General features: G+C 43.6%; 1 protein-coding gene across 2 annotated transcripts in view; it reads right to left on the reverse strand.

Moving 5' to 3' along the window:
• The window catches only part of LOC110496796 (oxysterol-binding protein-related protein 10), a 138,834-nt gene that overhangs the window by 5,145 nt on the left and 111,963 nt on the right, over window positions 1-21,726 (reverse strand). The window contains exons 1-4 of one of the 2 annotated variants that reach the window (XM_090208431.1): window positions 18,156-18,509; window positions 9,382-9,531; window positions 8,555-9,050; window positions 1,220-1,406 (exon numbers count right to left, since the gene is read on the reverse strand). In XM_090208431.1, the coding sequence (XP_090064557.1) occupies window positions 1,220-1,406; window positions 8,555-9,050; window positions 9,382-9,531; window positions 18,156-18,206 (884 nt within the window). In that variant the 5' untranslated portion in view covers window positions 18,207-18,509. Of the gene's footprint in view, window positions 1-1,219; window positions 1,407-8,554; window positions 9,051-9,381; window positions 9,532-18,155; window positions 18,510-21,726 lie in introns of those variants that run through there. The other variant, XM_036952521.2, reaches the window with a different exon arrangement.

Here is a 21,726-nt window from a genome sequence, read left to right on the forward strand (position 1 = left end):
ACGTATATACTGTACTCTATATCATCGACTATATCCTTATGTAATACATGTATCACTAGCCACTTTAAACTATGCCACTTTGTTTACATACTCATCTCATTTGTACATACTGTACTCGATACCATATACTGTATCTTGCCTATGCTGCTCTGTACCATCACTCATTCATATATCCTTATGTACATATTCTTTATCCCCTTACACTGTGTACAAGACAGTAGTTTTGGAATTGTTAGTTAGATTACTTGTTGGTTATTACTGCATTGTCGGAACTAGAAGCACAAGCATTTCGCTACACTCGCATTAACATCTGCTAACCATGTGTATGTGACAAATAAAATTTGATTTGATTTGGTGTCCTGCGTCGAAACTGGTGCGCAAAGCCATGTGCGAGTATTTTTCCATTTGATTGAGAGGGGAAACCATGCTTCCACGAACGATATATCATCGAATAGATATGTGAAAAACACCTTGAGGATTGATTCTAAACAACGTTTGCCATGTTTTCAGTCGATATTATGGAGTTAATTTGGAAAAAAGTTTGCGTTTTGATGTACAAAACGGAGCTATTTCTAATACACAAAGAATCTTTTTGGAAAAACTGAGCATCTGCTATCTAACTGAGAGTCTCCTCATTGAAAACATCTGAAGTTCTTCAAAGGTAAATGATTTTATTTGAAGGCTTTTATGTTTTTGTTGAAATGTTGCGTGCTGGATGCTAACGCTAATGCTAACGCTAAATGCTACGCTAGCTAGCTACTTTTACACAAATGATTGTTTTCCTATGGTTGAGAAGCATATTTTGAAAATCTGAGATGACAGTGTTGTTTACAAAAGGCTAAGCTTGAGAGATGGCATATTTATTTCATTTCATTTGCGATTTTCATGAATAGTTAACGTTGTGTTATGGTAATGAGCTTGAGTCTGTATTCACGATCCCGGATGGGGAGATCAGAAAGGTTAATATAGTAGAAGTGTTTAAAAACATATTATATTCTTAATTACAATAAAAGTACAGCAAAATAACTATCTATTATGTACCATTTAGTTATATTGGGCACAAATAACATTTGAAATTATGACGTTCAAATCATTTCAATACAGAGCATTCAAATCCTCTCTCAATTCAATGGGCTTTATTGGCATGGGAAACATACAGTATGTTTACATTGCCAAAGCAATCTCTCGCTCTCACACACACACACACACAGATACCCACCTGTGTACCTTCCCTCCATAGAAAGGCTTGGTGTGGAATGTGACGGTGGCAGAGTATCCACTCTTGGCACAGTTGATGGTGACTTTGCCACCCAGCTCCACCCATGGCACGGTGAGGATGGAGCGGGCGTAGGCACAGGGCAGAGTGAACACATACTCCTCGTCATGCTCCAGGAGGCATAAGGTCCCTGGGGAGCAGAGGGGGAAATATCAAATAAACATTTTGTCACATGCTGCCCGAATACGATTACCGTGAAATGCTTATTTACAAGCCCTTAACCAACAATGCAGTTCAAGAAATAGAGTTAAGAAAAATATTTACTAAATGAACTAAAGTAGAAAATGAAATCAAAAGTAACAATAAAATGACATAACAATAAGGAGGCAGGGGGTACTGGTGCCGAGACTATGTGCGGGGGTACAGGTTAGTCGAGGTCATGTGACTCAAAGAGTCAGACCAAATAAAGGTCAGCATCTCACTGGTTCAAGTCTGGTTCCAGGCTGTTTCTACGGTTGCCACCTCTTCCAACCATTGTTCATGTTTGGTTAAGACAATGAGTGACAACTGACAGGGAGTTGACAAGATAGCACAAACAGATCTGGGACCTGGCTATACTAGTGTATACTAAGTAGCCAAGCGCCAGTCACCAATGTCTAATAAAACTGTACATTCCGTAGAATAGTGCAGAAGATTTTGCAGAGACTAGAAGGGAAATACTGTGCGTGGAAAAAATCCTTTGCAAGATACAGTATCTCCATACCCTAAATATACTCCTCTAGGATGAAAGACACAGTATCTCCAGACCATAAATATACTCCTCTAGGATGAAAGATACAGTATCTCCAGACCATAAATATACTCCTCTAGGATGAAAGATACAGTATCTCCATACCATAAATATACTCCTCTAGGATGAAAGATACAGTATCTCCAGACCATAAATATACTCCTCTAGGATGAAAGATACAGTATCTCCAGAACATAAATATACTCCTCTAGGATGAAAGACACAGTATCTCCAGACCATAAATATACTCCTCTAGGATGAAAGACACAGTATCTCCAGACCATAAATATACTCCTCTAGGATGAAAGACACAGTATCTCCAGACCATAAATATACTCCTCTAGGATGAAAGACACAGTATCTCCAGACCATAAATATACTCCTCTAGGATGAAAGACACAGTATCTCCAGACCATAAATATACTCCTCTAGGATGAAAGACACAGTATCTCCAGACCATAAATATACTCCTCTAGGATGAAAGATACAGTATCTCCAGACCATAAATATACTCCTCTAGGATGAAAGATACAGTATCTCCAGACCATAAATATACTCCTCTAGGATGAAAGATACAGTATCTCCAGACCATAAATATACTCCTCTAGGATGAAAGATACAGTATCTCCAGACCATAAATATACTCCTCTAGGATGAAAGATACAGTATCTCCAGACCATAAATATACTCCTCTAGGATGAAAGACACAGTATCTCCAGACCATAAATATACTCCTGTAGGATGAAAGACACAGTATCTCCAGACCATAAATATACTCCTCTAGGATGAAAGACACAGTATCTCCAGACCATAAATATACTCCTCTAGGATGAAAGATACAGTATCTCCAGACCATAAATATACTCCTCTAGGATGAACTTTTTCACTGGGTAGAAAAATGCCTGTGAAATGTTCTTCATTAGTGTTGGAGTTGAACAGAAAAAAAAGTGCCTCGTTAACAACATTAAATGGTGGGATCATCAACCAAGATTTTCCCAGTTACTCCGGCAGAACGGCGGACACCCACTGTGCACGACCCCGCGTCGCCCCATGCATTGATTTCTCTCCCTTTGTGATGTTCATGGACTTGATTCCCCATAAGGGAGGACGTTAAAAGTGAACTCTGACCTACAACATCTCTTCACGTACATTCTGTTTGGTCATATAGGACAAATGAATAATCCCACCAGCTTCTGCTCCTCTGTGGGTTGACCTATTGCTTTCATGTCTTACTCATGAACCCAATCATCTTCCACTACAAAAAAACCTATGGGGGTTATCACGTAAAACCCTATAGTGAACCATAGGGAAGCATAGTGAACCACAGTGAAGCATAGTGAACCATAGGGAAGCATAGTGAACCATAGGGAAGCATAGTGAACCACAGTGAAGCATAGTGAACCATAGGGAAGCACAGTGAACCATAGGGAAGCACAGTGAAGCATAGTGAACCATAGGGAAGCATAGGGAAGCATAGTGAAGCATAGTGAACCATAGGGAAGCATAGTGAATGGAATGGAATTAGCATCCATTCAATTCCATTGCCCTCTACTGTTAACTATCTTATGACCAGTCTAACTCCTCCCGAATGGGACGTTATACAGGTGCTCTGACTCTCTGTGGTCACAAAAGATCCCATGGCACTTATCATAAGAGTAGGGGTATTAACCCCGGTGTCCTGACTACATTCCTAATCTGACCCTCATACCATCACGGTCACCTAATCATCCCCAGCTTACAATTGGCTCATTCATCCCCCTCCTCTCCCCTGTAACTATTCCCCAGGTCGTTGCTGTAAATTACACTGTGTTCTCAGCCAACTTACCTGGTAAAATAAGGGTTAAATAAATACAATAAAATACATATTATTGCTAAATAGTATAAGGGTGTTTTCACAGTTGGTCCCTTTAAGCCAATTTTGAATACTGCAATGGAAATCAGACCCCTCAAAAAGAGACCCCAAAGCGAACCAAACTGAGACCATCTCAAGAGGTGGTCTGAGTTCGGTTCGCTTGAATTTCACGGTCCAGGTTTGCTTGTCATTATTCCTGCACCACGCATTAGACTACTGCAATAAACCCTCTGACATTAATGCCAAAGTAGAGAGAAGATGACAGTTGTGCAGGTTCGCAAAAAAAAAAAAGTGCTGTTTTTGGTTAGGCCTATTGCTACTGTCAAGGATGCACAACAATTCCAAGAGAGCTTCACAAGCTGTTTATTCGATTGTGGGGGTTGAATAAGGGTGAAAAGACGACAACATATTTGGTGAGAATCACAACATAGGGTACTAAATCCATTCCAGCTCTTAAGGGGACGGTAGCCTACATTGGGTGTACAATTTCCCATTACAGCATTATTTATTCTGTTACCAATATTTACATGTTAATAGTATCTTCTGATGAACTAAATGCAATCTATTAACTTCCAAAATGTAAGTAGGTATATGGTATATCTAGCTGTCCGATAACACATTCTGATGGGATGGCTTGTCCCTGCACTTCATAAAAGCCCAGAGTGCATTGAGTGAATGTTAGGAAAAGATCTGGGTTCCTTTCTTAAACAGAGCAATGTAAAATGCAAAGAGGAACTCGGACCACAAAATAGGTGAAGTGAACTGTCAAAAAGAGTTGAGTCCTCATTCAAAGGCAAGGGAAGTGTGAACACAACGACAACTTAGTTGTTTTGCTTTATTTTACCACCAGAGTTCACTTTAACGAGGAATGAGATCTGTATGTGAAAACACTCTAATTGAGTCAGGAGAGAAATCATGTGGGAAGGTCATCACATGACTGGGCTGGCATATACTCGTTTGGCTATATTTCAAGTGGGAAACATTTCCTTCACAATCGAGCCCTCTCCTCGACCCTTTGGTCTTACCTTGTCCACCTCTTCATACTGTGTATGCAAAGTGCTGTACTATATATCCAATGTCACTGAATTAATACTGTCTTTGGTCGAGAGCATAAAGGCATAACAATCTAGCATTTATAATACCGTCAGTACAGACACAATTGATCCTGTTTTTAGCTAAACCCCCACATTGACCAACCGTGCTGTCTATGACAACCCGCTGAGCTGTCCATGACAACCCACCGTGCTGTCCATGACAACCCATCGCGCTGTCCATGACAACCCATCGCGCTGTCCATGACAACCCACCGCGCTGTCCATATACAACCCACCGCGCTGTCCATGACAACCCACCGCGCTGTCCATGACAACCCGCCGCGCTGTCCATGACAACCCACCGCGCTGTCCATGACAACCCACCGCGCTGTCCATGACAACCCGCCGCGCTGTCCATGACAACCCACCGAGCTGTCCATGACAACCCACCGCGCTGTCCATATACAACCCACCGCGCTGTCCATGACAACCCACCGCGCTGTCCATGACAACCCGCCGCGCTGTCCATGACAACCCACCGCGCTGTCCATGACAACCCACCGCGCTGTCCATGACAACCCACCACCACCGCAAATCACAGCAGGAGCAGATTGACACATGCTTACCTCGCCATCAGACATCATCTTAATCAGCACCAATCAATGCAGCACAAAATATTGTCCGCTTAAAAAATATATATTATATTTTCATTAGAGGCACAATACTCAAAAGATGCCAAACCACACAGGCCTCTAAATGTGAGAGGGTCACCATTGTGCTTCAAAAGCAATCCCAAAGTGAATGCACAAACCCTGTGGTATGACTAGGCATTAAAAAAAAGGTACGCCTGAGAATATTTTCTGGCCGTGGTGAATCAGTATAACATGTATACAGATTCAGTCTATTCTGTTCAAGGGCTTCCTGTATTCTGTGACTCGTTCAGAAAGGCCTACATTGTGGCGTCAAGTGGGCAGATAGAGGACTCATGTATTGATTGTCATCAGAGAACTTGCATACCCATCCATGGGACTATGCACAATGGATAGGTACAGTACGAGAGTAAAAACTGGCTGCAGTAATCACAATTGTTGAAAGGTTTTAAAAACAATTCTAATTCATGCAACAGTTGGACAATAGATGAAGACACTCCAAACTTTTACAATGAAAAGTATCCATCAGATAATGACTGCATTAAAAGCACATAAAACATTTTTTTGTCAGGGGCAAATCATTTATGGAGCTCAAGGATTTGTGGGAATTCAGGAATTACAGTTACTGTACAAATCTCACTTTTTTTCCCCTCTAATGGTATCAGGGAATTTTTTAAATATTGTGTTAAAATAAAAAATAATAGTGCTCTAATTTGCATAAATACATGGGGTATTGATTTAGCATACAGTGCCTTGCGAAAGTATTCGGCCCCCTTGAACTTTGCGACCTTTTGCCACATTTCAGGCTTCAAACATAAAGATATAAAACTGTATTTTTTTGTGAAGAATCAACAACAAATGGGACACAATCATGAAGTGGAACGACATTTATTGGATATTTCAAACTTTTTTAACAAAGCAAAAACTGAAAACTGGGCGTGCAAAATTATTCAGCCCCTTTACTTTCAGTGCAGCAAACTCTCTCCAGAGGTTCAGTGAGGATCTCTGAATGATCCAATGTTAAATGACTAATGATGATAAATACAATCCACCTGTGTGTAATCAAGTCTCCGTATAAATGCACCTGCACTGTGATAGTCTCAGAGGTCCGTTAAAAGCGCAGAGAGCATCACGAAGAACAAGGAACACACCAGGCAGGTCCGAGATACTGTTGTGAAGAAGTTTAAAGCCGGATTTGGATACAAAAAGATTTCCCAAGCTTTAAACATCCCAAGGAGCACTGTGCAAGCGATAATATTGAAATGGAAGGAGTATCAGACCACTGCAAATCTACCAAGACCTGGCCGTCCCTCTAAACATTCAGCTCATACAAGGAGAAGACTGATCAGAGATGCAGCCAAGAGGCTCATGATCACTCTGGATGACCTGCAGAGATCTACAGCTGAGGTGGGAGACTCTGTCCATAGGACAACAATCAGTCGTATATTGCACAAATCTGGCCTTTATGGAAGAGTGGCAAGAAGAAAGCCATTTCTTAAAGATATCCATAAAAAGTGTCGTTTAAAGTTTGCCACAACCACCTGGGAGACACACCAAACATGTGGAAGAAGGTGCTCTGGTCAGATGAAACCAAAATTGAACTTTTTGGCAACAATGCAAAACGTTATGTTTGGCGTAAAAGCAACACAGCTGAACACACCATCCCCACTGTCAAACATGGTGGTGGCAGCATCATGGTTTGGGCCTGCTTTTCTTCAGCAGGGACAGGGAAGATGGTTAAAATTGATGGGAAGATGGATGGAGCCAAATACAGGACCATTCTGGAAGAAAACCTGATGGAGTCTGCAAAAGACCTGAGACTGGGACGGAGATTTGTCTTCCAACAAGACAATGATACAAAACATAAAGCAAAATCTACAATGGAATGGTTCAAAAATAAACATATCCAGGTGTTAGAATGGCCAAGTCAAAGTCCAGACCTGAATCCAATCGAGAATCTGTGGAAAGAACTGAAAACTGCTGTTCACAAATGCTCTCCATCCAACCTCACTGAGCTCGAGCTGTTTTGCAAGGAGGAATGGGAAAAACTGTCAGTCTCTCGATGTGCAAAACTGATAGAGACATACCCCAAGCGACTTACAGCTGTAATCGCAGCAAAAGGTGGCGCTACAAAGTATTAACTTAAGGGGGCTGAATAATTTTGCACGCCCAATTTTTCAGTTTTTGATTTGTTAAAAAAGTTTGAAATATCCAATAAATGTCGTTCCACTTCATGATTGTGTCCCACTTGTTGTTGATTCTTCACAAAAAAATACAGTTTTATATCTATATGTTTGAAGCCTGAAATGTGGCAAAAGGTCGCAAAGTTCAAGGGGGCCGAATACTTTCGCAAGGTACTGTATATTAACATAAAGGAGTGGAACAGGGCTGCAACCAGCCTTCCTGCACTCACCTGCTCTGTCTAGACCTTCCTGCACTCACCTGCTCTGTCTAGACCTTCCTGCACTCACCTGCTCTGTCTAGGCCTTCCTGCACTCACCTGCTCTGTCTAGGCCTTCCTGCACTCACCTGCTCTGTCTAGGCCTTCCTGCACTCACCTGCTCTGTCTAGGCCTTCCTGCACTCACCTGCTCTGTCTAGACCTTCCTGCACTCACCTGCTCTGTCTAGGCCTTCCTGCACTCACCTGCTCTGTCTATGCCTTCCTGCACTCACCTGCTCTGTCTAGGTCTTCCTGCACGGGGGGGGGGGGGGGGGGGGGACAGAGGCACAAGCAAGAGTATGAAAGTAAAGTGAAAGCAATCAAACCAGCAATATTTAAGTGACAAGACTTTTGCACCCCTCAAACACAGGAAATAGATGGCTGAAAAACACAGCTCCTCAGGTGGCAGGAACATGCGCGTTGCCAATGCCATTCAAACTGCCAGCAACTGTATATTCCAAAACATTAGCATAAGCTTAAGAAAAGTGTATGATTTGAACTCAGTCATGTACTTATGGTGTCAGCTTTTAGCTGAGCCTCAACGAACCCGGAAGCGCATATTTTCACTCACCTTCCCCTATCATGGACACACCAATGGACATGCCCATGAACTTGCTTCTCGTCCACACGTGGGCATTGACACACATCCTCCTCTCTGGGCACTCGCAGTAGAACCCTGAGACAGGCGGGTGGTGGGACACCTGCTCGGCCATGAAGCGAACGCGGTAACACTCGCTCCCCGACGGACCGTCCTGCGGTTGGGTGTTGTTGGGGACCCTGGAGGCTGGTTCCCTGGGGCCCTGAGACCTGAGGGGCCTCACTCTGTCCCGAGGCACCTCCCAGGAACAGTGGAAGGTTTCGCCCAGTGCCGGGTTGTAGGGCTTCTTGGCCACAGCTCCTTTGCGGCCCTCGTGGAAGGCGGTAAGGTAGTACTCCACGAAGCGTACGATGCGGTCCTCCGCCGTGGCTCCAGCCGTGATGGACAGGAACATGTCCGGGTGGGCCATGAAGTTAGCGTACATCTCCAGCAGGGAGCGCTTCTCCAGGATGAACGTGGGCAGCACCACCTGGTAAACAGGGCGGGAGGCGACCGTTAAACTACATGAGGGAGACACTTCACTAATGCTGATAGGGAACGGCACTAGTCATCATTTGAACCAAAAGCTTTTTAAATTGTCCTTCCATGACTGTTTTGATGCCATTGATGATCATATTCAACTGAGCAGGCTAGTGAAATGGACATACCAGTACATAACTGTAATCTGTACTTCCTAAAACAGGAATCAAGACATTCCATTCCTATTCAGTCAGTGAACCAGTAAACATTGTGTTGGCCATACCAGCTCTAACATTCCAAGGAAAAGACATGGAGAGAGCAGAGAGCGTTGGCTGTCTTACCCGGGTGAGGTCCATGCCCAGTTTGAGCTGGGAGAGGAGGTGCAGGATGATGCTCCGCTGGTCGTCCAGCACTCCCAGGTCCTCTTCCTCATTGTCCTCCATGTCAGTCACCTCCTCACTGGGGCTGATGGCCTCCAACCCTGCTGGGTGCTGCAGGAACAGAGAAACTGTTAGGTTAACATGGTCTGACATAAGAGTGACAATGTCTCCCTGGTAAATGAGGTCTCCTGAGTACGGCTGTTGTGGTCATGAAATTTTGTCAGCAGGATATTGTCATGCAAAAGACTCCCAGGTCTCACAGTAATTGACCATTAATTAACAAATACTTTTAGCATCTCCAAAAATGGAAAGGATTTTTCCCATTACAGTGCGCATATGACGTGGCCATATTGAGCATAAAAGTGATCACTCGAAACTGGCGGCGTAGGCCTACCCAAGCCATTTTTTTTTGTATTTATTTTATTACACTTTTAAAAGAAATGCATGTGAGATTTATTTTCTATGGGTAATTTCTATATAATGTAACAAAGAAATAGTTTGTGACAATCAAGTTGACTTCCAATTGGTTACATTTTTTTTTTTTAGTTTTACCCCTTTTTCTTCCCAATTTCGTGGTATCCAATTGTTGTAGTAGCTACTATCTTGTCTCCTCGCTACAACTCCCATACGGGCTCGGGAGAGACGAAGGTTGAAAGTCATGCTTCCTCCGATACACAACCCAACCAAGCCGCACTGCTTCTTAACACAGCGCACATCCAACCCGGAAGCCAGCCGCACCAATGTGTCGGAGGAAACACCGTGCACCTGGCAACCTTGGTTAGCGCGCACTGTGCCCGGCCCGCCACAGGAGTCGCTGGTGCGCATCCCTACCGACCAATCCCTCCCTAACCCGGACGACGCTAGGCCAATTGTGCGTCGCCCCACGGAACTCCCGGTTGTGGCCGGTTACAACAGAGCCTGGGCGCGAACCCAGGGACTCTGATGGCACAGCTGGCGCTGCAGTACAGCGCCCTTAACCACTGCGCCACCCGGGAGACCCCTTATTGTTGATTTTAATCATTCGGTGGTTTCCCTGAACAACGTCATGTGGATAAACTTTGTAGCGCATAAGCTAGCAAGTTCTACCACGCTAGCTTACTGGAATTGACTCACCAGCTAAGGTAATTTAGTAGTTCTAGCAATGGCAAACCAAATGTTGATCGCTAGGTTTTAAAAAAACAAACATCTGGAGGAAAAAGAGTGTGTGCCAGAAAATAATTTGGATCAATCTACCGATAGCTTCCAGAATGAGACATTAACAGGTGGCGCCAGGATAGAAACAACCGCAATCGCCACCACAACTGCCAATGCCACGTTGAGCCACACATGCTTGCCTACCACACCGTCTCCTCTCGTTCTTTATGTTGCGGGCGGGGGTAAACCTGCAGTAGGTCCACCGACAGATTTGTCTGCCGTTGATGAACCAGCCTGTCAACCAAAGCTAGCAACGTTCCCTTCAAGTATGATAAATCATGCTGCTTCTCTTCAAGGTCGTATGACCAGTTTGTGTGGATTGAGTATAGTAAAGCAGAATATGCAATTTATTGTAAGTTTTGTAGGCACTTTCCTGGAGCAAATGTCAAATTCAGATTTGTACGAGATGGATTTAATAACTGGAAACTCGCAAGAAATGCTTGCTGCAAACACGAGAATAGCAAATGACATGCTAGTTAGTGTCCTTGCAAAATTTGAATCCTGCAAGGTGACCCATAGGCCTAGAAGTCGTGGGACTCTGTTGAACCAAGTACATGGTTATGCAAACATGGATTTTATTGAAAGAACCCGTGCGTGCACATGTTAAAGTGGTCATAGATATTGTTCTAACATGTGCAAAGCAGGATATTCAACTCAGAGGGCATAGAGAACCCGGAGAGGCAAACAACAAAGGTAACTTATTAGAAATCTTCAATTTCATCTCAAAGTATGACTCAGAAATACAAAACAGGCTTAATGAACTACCTCGCAATGCCAGCTTATGAGCCCTGAAAATCAGAACAAGTTGCTGGAGTGTGCAGGCAGCATCATTGTTACAGTGCGGGATAAAAGATGGACGTTCATTCTGCGCCTTCCACGTATTTTGACATACTAGCAGATGAATATAAAGATCAAATCTAAACGAGAACTTAATGCTGTGTGCATCCGAAACATTCATGCTGGAATGATGCAAGAAAGGGCTGTTGGGTTCGTGGAAACCGCTGATTAGTCTGCACAAGGAATTTCTCAGAAAAGACTTGGTGTTGCAACCCCTGGAGTTGGATCCCACTCTGCGTGTGGGTTTTCGTTTCGAGCTTCAGTCATGTCAGGGAACAGAAGTGTACATGTCCTACTAAAGCAAACATTTAAGCAAGCGGTATATGTGCATTGCAACTCCCACCGTTTGAATTTGGTAGGTAGGTTCTGTGCACCGCGGCAAAAGTGTTGGGACACTTTTTTTTGAGACAGTAATACAATATGAATTGAGGATGCTGAATTCACTGTTATTATTCAGCAGTTCAGTCGGGAAATGAACATGGGGAAAGCTAGACTTTCCCTCCATAATGAGTGCACTTGACAGCTGCCCTGATGATATGTTCTCTAATATAAACTCTCTGTTCAGGATCGTTGTTACACTTCCAGTGACATCACGCAGTGTGGAGAGACTTTTCTCAACAACAACAACTAGGATGAAACATCGTCTTCGCACATCAGTGACAAGCGCCCAGCTGAACCACTTCAGTTTGCGGTCTTTGAGCGTCAACTGACAGATACATTGGATTATGATGAAATCATCACCATATTCAACTCAAAGCCTCGCCGTCTGCGCCTTGTGATGTAGGTCACGCCTTATGATACGTCTACTAAAGGTAAGGTACCTTTTTATAGTACTACTGCCCGCCGTGGTATAAATGGTAACATCAAATGCAGGCTTGTTTGCCCATCGAGATTAAAGTGCGCCTGGTCTAAAGTTACTGTCTTATTTGAATATGCTGGGATAGGTAATTATTTGTATGTGTAACGAGGTTGCGCCAAGTACTATGCACTAGTATAAAACGATTGTATTACGAAATAATATACGGTGCACATCGCAAAATAAATGTAAGAAACAAGTAGAAAAAAATGCCTATCCAAATTTTTCTAGGCTTATCCCCACAACAAAAAAATCTGGCTTCGCCCATGCTTGAAACAGGTCCTATATATGCTATATTTAGAGTTATTTGGCAACTTTAGTTGTGAATGATACAAACCTTAGAATGTCTTAGAACTTAAAAAAGGATATGGGCTGCATGGTGCGACAATAGGCTAGTGATGATTTGATAAAGAAGCTAAATAAAAGCTTGGGCTCGTTTCCTTGCCTCAGTCGTTCTCTCATCAAGTGATTTTCACCCATCAGACTATTCTCAATTTAATCTGGTCTTTACTAATATGTACAATTTGTTTCAGGGGGAAAAAGTAATGTCATGTGTATGCACTTGAATAGGGAATGGAGGGTGCAAGCTTTCCCGCTGGTCGGTTTTGTAGGCTACTTCGGTCTTATAACGGAGCTGTGTTTAATACCAGCAGCTGAGAAATAAATGCAAGAACACTTATTTCACTCCAATCATCAACCACTGTTTGAGGAGTATGCTCTCGCTGCCCAACAGGTGATATTCCACCCAAACGCTGTATGCCATGGGCTCTCCAACCCTATTCCTGCCGCTACCCAGTGCTTTATTTGGGAAACCGAGTGAAATCTGTTCGAGAACATTGAGAGTAACATGTTTCCGCAACGAAACACATTTCACTAAACTGTTGACATCCCGTCTGTGCGCTCGAGAAAAGAATAAAGGATATATATATGTATATACACACACACACACACACACACACACACACACACACACACACACACACACACACACACACACACACACACACACACACACAGCTCAAAAAATAAAGGGAACACGTAAACAACACAATGTAACTCCAAGTCAATCACACTTCTGTGAAATCAAACTGTCCACTTAGGAAGCAACACTGATTGACAATAAATTTCACATGCTGTTGTGCAAATGGAATAGACAACAGGTGGAAATTATAGGCATTTAGCAAGACACCCCCAATAAAGGAGTGGTTCTGCAGGTGGGGACCACAGACCACTTCTCAGTTCCTATGCTCCCTGGCTGATGTTTTGGTCACTTTTGAATGCTGGCGGTGCTTTCCCTCTAGTGGTAGCAGGAGACGGAGTCTACAACCCACACAAGTGGCTCAGGTAGTGCAGCTCATCCAGATTCCTATGCTCCCTGGCTGATGTTTTGGTCACTTTTGAATGCTGGCGGTGCTTTCACTCTAGTGGTAGCAGGAGACGGAGTCTACAACCCACACAAGTGGCTCAGGTAGTGCAGCTCATCCAGGATGGCACATCAATGCGAGCTGTGGCAAGAAGGTTTGCTGTGTCTGTCAGCGTAGTGTCCAGAGCATGGAGGTGCTACCAGGAGACAGGCCAGTACATCAGGAGATGTGGAGGAGGCCGTAGGAGGGCAACAACCCAGCAGCGGGACCGCTACCTCCGCCTTTGTGCAAGGAGGAGCACTGTCAGAGCCCTGCAAAATGACCTCCAGCAGGCCACAAATGTGCATGTGTCTACTCAAACGGTCAGAAACAGACTCCATGAGGGTGGTATGAGGGCCCGACGTCCACAGGTGGGGGTTGTGCTTACAGCCCAACACCGTGCAGGACGTTTGGCATTTGCCAGAGAACACCAAGATTGGCAAATTCGCCACTGGCGCCCTGTGCTCTTCACAGATGAAAGCAGGTTCACACTGAGCACGTGATAGACGTGACAGAGTCTGGAGACGCCGTGGAGAACGTTCTGCTGCCTGCAATATCCTCCAGCATGACCGGTTTGGCGGTCTCTTGGCCTGGGTCAGTCATGGAGTGGGGTGGCATTTCTTTGGGGGGGCCGCACAGCCCTCCATGTGCTCGCCAGAGGTAGCCTGACTGCCATTAGGTACCGAGATGAGATCCTCAGACCCCTTGTGAGACCATATGCTGGTGCGGTTGGCCCTGGGTTCCTCCTAATGCGAGACCATCCGCCACCTCATCAGGAGCATGCCCAGGCGTTGTAGGGAGGTCGTACAGGCACGTGGCGGCCACACACTACTGAGCCTCATTTTGATTTGTTTTAAGGACATTACATCAAAGTTGGATCAGCCTGTAGTATGGTTTTCCACTTTAATTTTGAGTGTGACTCCAAATCCAGACCTCCATGGGTTGATAAATTTGATTTCCATTGATAATTTTTGTGTGATTTTGTTGTCAGCACATTCAACTATGTAAAGAAAAAAGTATTTAATAAGAATATTTCATTCATTCAGATCTAGGATGTGTTATTTTAGTGTTCCCTTTATTTTTTTGAGCAGTGTATAAGCACCATGGGACCACGCAGCCGTCACACCGCTCAGGAAGGAGATGCATTCTGTCTCCTTTCGATGAACGTACTTTGGTGCGAAAAGTGTAAATCAATCCCAGAACAACAGCAAAGGACCTTGTGAAGATGATGGAGGAAACAGGTACAAAAGTATCTAAATCCACAGTAAAACAAGTCCTATATTGACATAACTCAGCCAGGAAGAAGCCACTGCTCCAAAACCACCATTAGCCAGACTACAGTTTGCAACTGCACATGGGGACAAAGATGGTACTTTTGGAGAAATATCCTTGGTCTGATGAAACAAATTAGAACTGTTTGGCTATAATGACCATCGTTAGGTTTGGAGGAGAAAAGGGGAGGCTTGCAAGCCGAAGAACACCATCCCAACTGTGAAGCACGGGGGTGGCAGCATCATGTTGTGGGGGTGGTTTGCTGCAGGAGGGACTGGTGCACTTCACAAAATAGATGGCATCATGAGGGTGGAAAATTATGTGGATATATTGAAGCAACATCTCAAGACATCAGTCAGGAAGTTAAAGCTTGGTCACAAATGGGTCTTCCAAATGGACAATGACACCAAGTATACTTCCAAAGTTGTGGCCTACAAACCTGACTCAGTTTACACCAGCTCTGTCAGGAGGAATGGGCCAAAATTCACCCAACTTATTGTGGGAAGCTTGTGGAAGGCTACCCAAAACATTTGACCCAAGTTAAACAATTTAAAGGCAATTCTACCAAATACTAATTGAGTATGTAAACTTCTGACCCACTGGGAATGTGATGAAAGAAATAAAACTGAAATAAATCATTATCTCTACTATTATTCTGACATTTCACATTCTTAAAATAAAGTGGTGATCCTAACTGACCTAAGACAGGGAATTTGTACTAGGATTAAATGTCAGGAATTGTGAAAAACTGAGATTAAATGCATTTGGCTAAGGTGTATGTAACCTTCCCACTTCAACTGTAGGTCTATGGGCTGGGCTAGGCTACATGAGGTGTGCGACTAGGATTTGAAAATGTCGCAAAAAAAACTGTTTTTTGCTTACTGCACAAGCTGGGCATCATTCACAAATGATAACTAATATTGTCACACATCAGACTATTCTTAATTTAGTGGTGTCTTTACATTCGCCAGGCCCACTGGCCCCAGGTCATCTAAGGGTCTCTGCTGTGTGGAGTCCCGCCTTGTCTCAGCTCACTGGTCACCATGGCGACACGCTCCAGCAGGTATATCTCACTGGTCACCCCCAAGGCCAGTTCTTCCTTCGGCCGCCTCTCCTTCCGGTTCTCTACTGCCAATGACGAGAGCGAACTACAAGGACCACTAAAGCTGGAGACTCATATCTCCCTCACTAGCTTTAAGCAACAGCTGTCAGAGCAGCTCACACATCACTGAACCTGTACATATCCCATCTGTAAATAGCCCATCCAAGCTACCTCATCCCCATACTGTATTTATTTATTTATCTTGCTCCTTAGCACTCCAGTATCTCTACTTGCACATTCATCTTCTGCACATTCTACCATTCCAGGGTTTAATTGCTATATTGTAATTACTTTGCCACCATGGCCTATTTATTGCCTTACCTCACTTTTCCTACCTCATTTGCACACACTGTATATAGACTTTTCTATTGTGTTATTGACTGTATGTTTGTTTATCCCATGTGTAACTCTGTGTTGTTGTTTTTGTCACTTTGCTTTATCATCTTGGCCAGGTCGCAGTTGTAAATGAGAACTTGTTCTCAACTAGCCTACCTGGTTAAATAAAGGTGAAAAAAAATAAAACATATACTATATAATATATGGATGAAATTAGTTATGATTTAGAATGGACCATTATCATGCACCTGTATCGAAACAGGGACAGCGGGAAATAATACATGTCATCTATGGACTTAAATAGTGAATGGAGAACGCTTTTCACCGTGGTTTATCTTCATGCCAGCCAGGTAGGCTATACTCCTGTTGTAAAGATAAACAATGTGCTTAATATTAGGAAAGTTGAGAAATAAATATAGTAGGCCTAGTCTATAGAAAGCTGATGTAGTCCTCTTTTTAGTAGAGGCCATCACTCTGTTTTCTCACGCAATTGCATTGCCTATAGAAATGTTACGCAACATGAGCTCATGGGCTCTCATGAAGTGTTTATTTAGATTTTCAAATACTTTTGCATCGATGTCAGACTGATTAGAGGGACAATATAGTGCTGAATACCAGGCAGTTAGCAAGTTAGGCAGGCTACTATATGACCAGCAGCAGCATTAGAGCTTGGAGAAGCCTAATTACAGCGACTTAAAGGTCATGTGGAGTCAGACTGCCTTCATGACTGGTGACCGCAGGTGTGGCGGTAATACAGTCACCCTAACAGTCCTACTTCTGACCTCAATGGGACTTCCTGGATAAACAAAATATTCAAAAACGATTGTACATATACATGGATGTCATAACATCTATCACTGAAGGGTGTTATCCCTGACATTGTCTGGAGAACCCAGATAATCAGTGTCCATTTTCTCATACCGATCCCCTCTTTATTGTGACAACATTGGACACATCCACAATTAGAAGAGGACTCCATTTTTGCTTTTGCATTGTCTTATTTTCATTGCTAATCCAAGCACTACATAAAGTCCCATTCATTATTCAGAGAGTAGATACGGACCCATAAGAGCAGAGCCATAGGACAGAAGGACCCATTAAATAGGAATATGTAAATACCAGGCAGGGAACGCAACCAATTCCATTGTTCCATGCACCGGTTTACGGTTTCCTTCCTTGTAATGATGGTTCAGCGACACGCAAGGGGGTCGAGGTATGCCTCGGAGAATTTCCCTGAGAGTGCACTGCCTGATTCCTTCCAACAGCTTAGTGCCCTTCAGCGCTGCCCGGACTCACAATGCCTCGACAAGGCTTTGATATAGTTGAGATGTTGCAGTGAACGTGGACAGGGTTGTGTGGTCCGTTAAAAGGTTAAAAAGAAGATCTCCTGCAATAACTCAGGGAAGAAAAAAAGAGCCCATTGTATAATGCAGGAAAGTGCTCCAGTGGGCAACAAAACACTGTCTTCTCCTCCTTCTCCCTCTTTTTATTTATTTCTCTAACCATGTACAGTGTGCATCTGACACGTGACAGACTGCCACCTAACAGACTGCCACCTAATGTCACCAAAAATGGCACTGAATGTAGAACAGAATACGGTTGTTAGTAGCAGGAAATGACAGACCGCAATGCCTTATACAAACAGAATGAACCATTACTTGGTAAATGCACACATGACCTAACACTCTCAGGCATATTACACACACACACACAACCTTTAAACACCCTCACTTACGTTGCATGGTTGAGAAGATACAGGCTTGCTCTCAGTGCAGCTGGAGCTCATCTCCAGTAGGCTTTGTGTATGTGTGAAAGAGACACCGATTAGAGACACACAGATCTAACCCACCAGGTGTCCACAAAGTCCTGAAGCAGAGTTTCTACCCACCGCGTCACCGTTGCAGAGTACTACAAATAGAAACCCCCCCACAATTATACCTTTGGAACGATATTCAGTTAAAGCTCCTTCAGCTTCCTTTCCTGATGACTTGTTGTGCTGAGAGAATGTTGTGCATAGAGGCAGAGTTGCCCTGCTGAAGATGAGACATGCGCTGTGGTGTTGGTAAGACCCCAGTCTAGTGCGTGACTAAGAGAGAGAGGAGTTCAAGTAAAGTGCTCTCTCTCGCTCTCCTCCCTACCTCTCCCCTACTCCTTCTCCCCCTCTCCTGGCTTTCACATGATGGTGTGTTTGATCCACACCATCTCCTTTTCCCTTTCTCCCTTTCCCTCTCTCCAGGCATCGGGGGAGTGTGTGGGCGGAGAGCTGGGATAGGGGGGAAAGTTTGCTCATGCTCTCACTTCAAAAAGGCCAAATCTTTTTTTTCCCTTGACTTGAGCAGACTAACCTTTTAGGTCTATTCAACACCCACCTCCGTCCTTCTCATCCTCCACCAAATGCCATGACATCCCCAGATCGCTGGTCCCGTCCCTCGCCCATTGCAGGTGAAGAGGGCCAACATCACACTTCTATACTGACCTTTTGATATAATGGAAGTGTCCTTGTTTCACCTTTTCAGCACATAACTAGCCCACGTGCTTTTTTTCCCTGCTCTGTTCCCCTTGGTTTCACATGCTGAAGAATTAGATCCTTGGAAACACAGTGAGATGTCAACTTTGTTGTGGTAAATAAAATGAAATGTTCAGTCAGCCGGAAAAAAAAAACTTCTCCATTAGTCCTGAGCGAGTTCTTTTGTTGTCTCGGGAATTGCTCACTTAAACAGCTGCTCCAGTTTCAACTAATTCCAAACAGAGAATGGATCAGCCTCAGAGCACATGACAGATACTGAAAACACTAGTTCATACAGCAGAAACGTACAATCTGTTTGGATACCGACAGATAAAACAGAAGCAGGGTGAATTCACAGCGTGGCATGTTGATCAGCACAGAGGGAAAAGAGCTGTCTGCCTCTCCAACCCTGAGAAATATCCATAGAAACGGATCCTGGATCAGATATGAGCTGCTCATTGACCATATTTATAAAGCGTCTCAGAGTATTAGTGCTGATGTAGAATCAGTACCCCCTTGTCCATGTAATCTTATACGTTTTGTTTTAAAAGGGCAAAGCCGATCCTAGATCAGCACTTCTGCTCTGAGATGCTTTATAAATATGGGCCCAGAAACTGTCACTCCTGAGCATAATGTAGGTAAAACAATGAGACAATTACTTGGATGGGCTCAAACAAGTGATGACTATTAGACCCCATATTGTTTACCTATTGTGGCTGTCTATACTGTCAAACTGTCCAATAAAGCCATCTTTATGTCAGGAGCCATAGACGTGTTCCAATGGAGAGGTCATGTCAGGACATATGTTCTACTTGTTTCATTTCTTTAAAAAAAAATAACTGATAGCATTATAGCAGATACACTTCTCCCCAAGGTACCAGGAAGGAATTGCAACAACAACAACAACAACAACAACAAAAACAAAATCCAAGACAAAGAAAAGCACAGATGAGCCCTCGAGGTTGACGCAAAAACAAACTCTAAAATAACTGGAGAAAAGCATCCAGTTAGAGCGTGAATGAGCGCACATCTCTCCCATCTTCTCCCCAAAATTACAGTACCCCCCCCACACATCTGCCATACTCACACCCTTGCTCCCCGTCTGCCTCCCAACCCTGCACGAAGGTTGAAGAACGTAAAGAAAAAACATATGGTTTTGTCCATTTTTAAGCTGCCTTGTTGGTCAGTGTGTCAGGCCAAATGCAACATCTCGGAATACCAACACGCTTGCTACTCTTCTTTGTCCCAAGAGCTTTCTTTCCAAGCTGCTGCTACCCGTCTCATCCCTCTCCCTACTAGCAATGCCTGCTAACCTCCACAGGCAGCAGCCATGTCAAGACCACGGATCTCCGCTGCAACCTCAAACAGCACAGGCTGCTGCCCAACCAAAACAGACCGAGGGTCAACATGCATACAGAACAGCCAATAACATATGCACAAGGACATGCTACTTGGACAAATGAACGTATTTGAAACTTAGACCATACGTGCATCTAAAATCTACAGATCCAATGCCAAGACTAGACTGAGATCTACAAGGATCAAGGATGCATTGACTGGATCAATGCCCATGTCAATTGAGCTTGCTAGTATCAGACCTAAATATATGTTCCTGCGGAAATGAGGCAAGTAAAGCTGGGAGCAGAGCCTGGCTCCTTCATTTATAAATAATCATGGGGAGTTTCATCAGCGAGGCATTTAAGGAGGTGAGCGTTGCTCATGCACACATACACTTGTTGAACTGCACAGTACACACACACACACACACACACACACATACACATACATACGAGAGAGACACACACAGAGACACAGAGAGAGATCAAATATATTACACTGGAGATCAAAGATATTACACTGGACTGAATCCTTTTTCTTTATTGCATCATTAGATTCTCCCAGTGTCACGATTCTAATTAATGTGGCCGATAGTTTGAGATAATGGTTTTAGACTAGATTTCCTCATACAGTAAAAAAAAAATATTTAAAAAAATGTAAATTAAAAAAAATGTGCTGCTATGTGTGGTTCCCATTCGAATCAAACAGCTCATCATGACGAGTACGGTGACAGAGTTTAAGGACCCTGGACATCAAGGCAGCTGAACTGGCAATGAGTCAATTATTTCCATTTCGCTCACAGCTCTATGTTCTGTCTCAGACAAGCCAACATTTATGTGAAGGTTAGTTTCACATTTTGATATTTCCAAAGCCTTAGTTTCTCTGACGTAAAAACCTGAGTAAAGCCACACAAGCGAGATGAATTAAAGTATAACGATGGCATTTCACACCACACACTTGTACATGTATGTGTAAAACAGGACAACTATAAGCCCCCCCATATTTGAACAACAACTCAATCCCGTAGCGAGAGGATTAGCATAGAAACATCTCCCCCTCAACCCCTTTGAAAACACAGGGCTGTCAAAACAAAATACAGAACCAAATCTCTAATGACTTTCTCTCAGAAGACAGACAAAACAGAGAGAAAACTCGAAATTGAGACTCAGACAAAGTGGGTTTTGAGACCTCTGAAGTCTCTGAGCCGTCTCAGCCAAAGTAATGAGCCTTCCAAACACAGAGAGGGACATGTTGTCAGAGCTTTGAAGTAAGACTGAAATGAGACAACTTTGAGGAAGTGTTTATATGCTGAACAAAAATATGAAACGAAACATGTAAAGTTTTGGTCCCATTTTCATGAGCTGAAAAAAAAAAAAGATCCCAGAAATGTTCCAGACACACCAATGTGTTTACATCCCTGTTAGTGAGCATTTCTCCTTTGCCAAGTTAATCCAATCACCTA

Source organism: Oncorhynchus mykiss, chromosome 18, assembly GCF_057628025.1.
Source record: "Oncorhynchus mykiss isolate SJ-2025 chromosome 18, ASM5762802v1, whole genome shotgun sequence".
NCBI classification, from domain to species: Eukaryota; Metazoa; Chordata; class Actinopteri; order Salmoniformes; family Salmonidae; genus Oncorhynchus; species Oncorhynchus mykiss.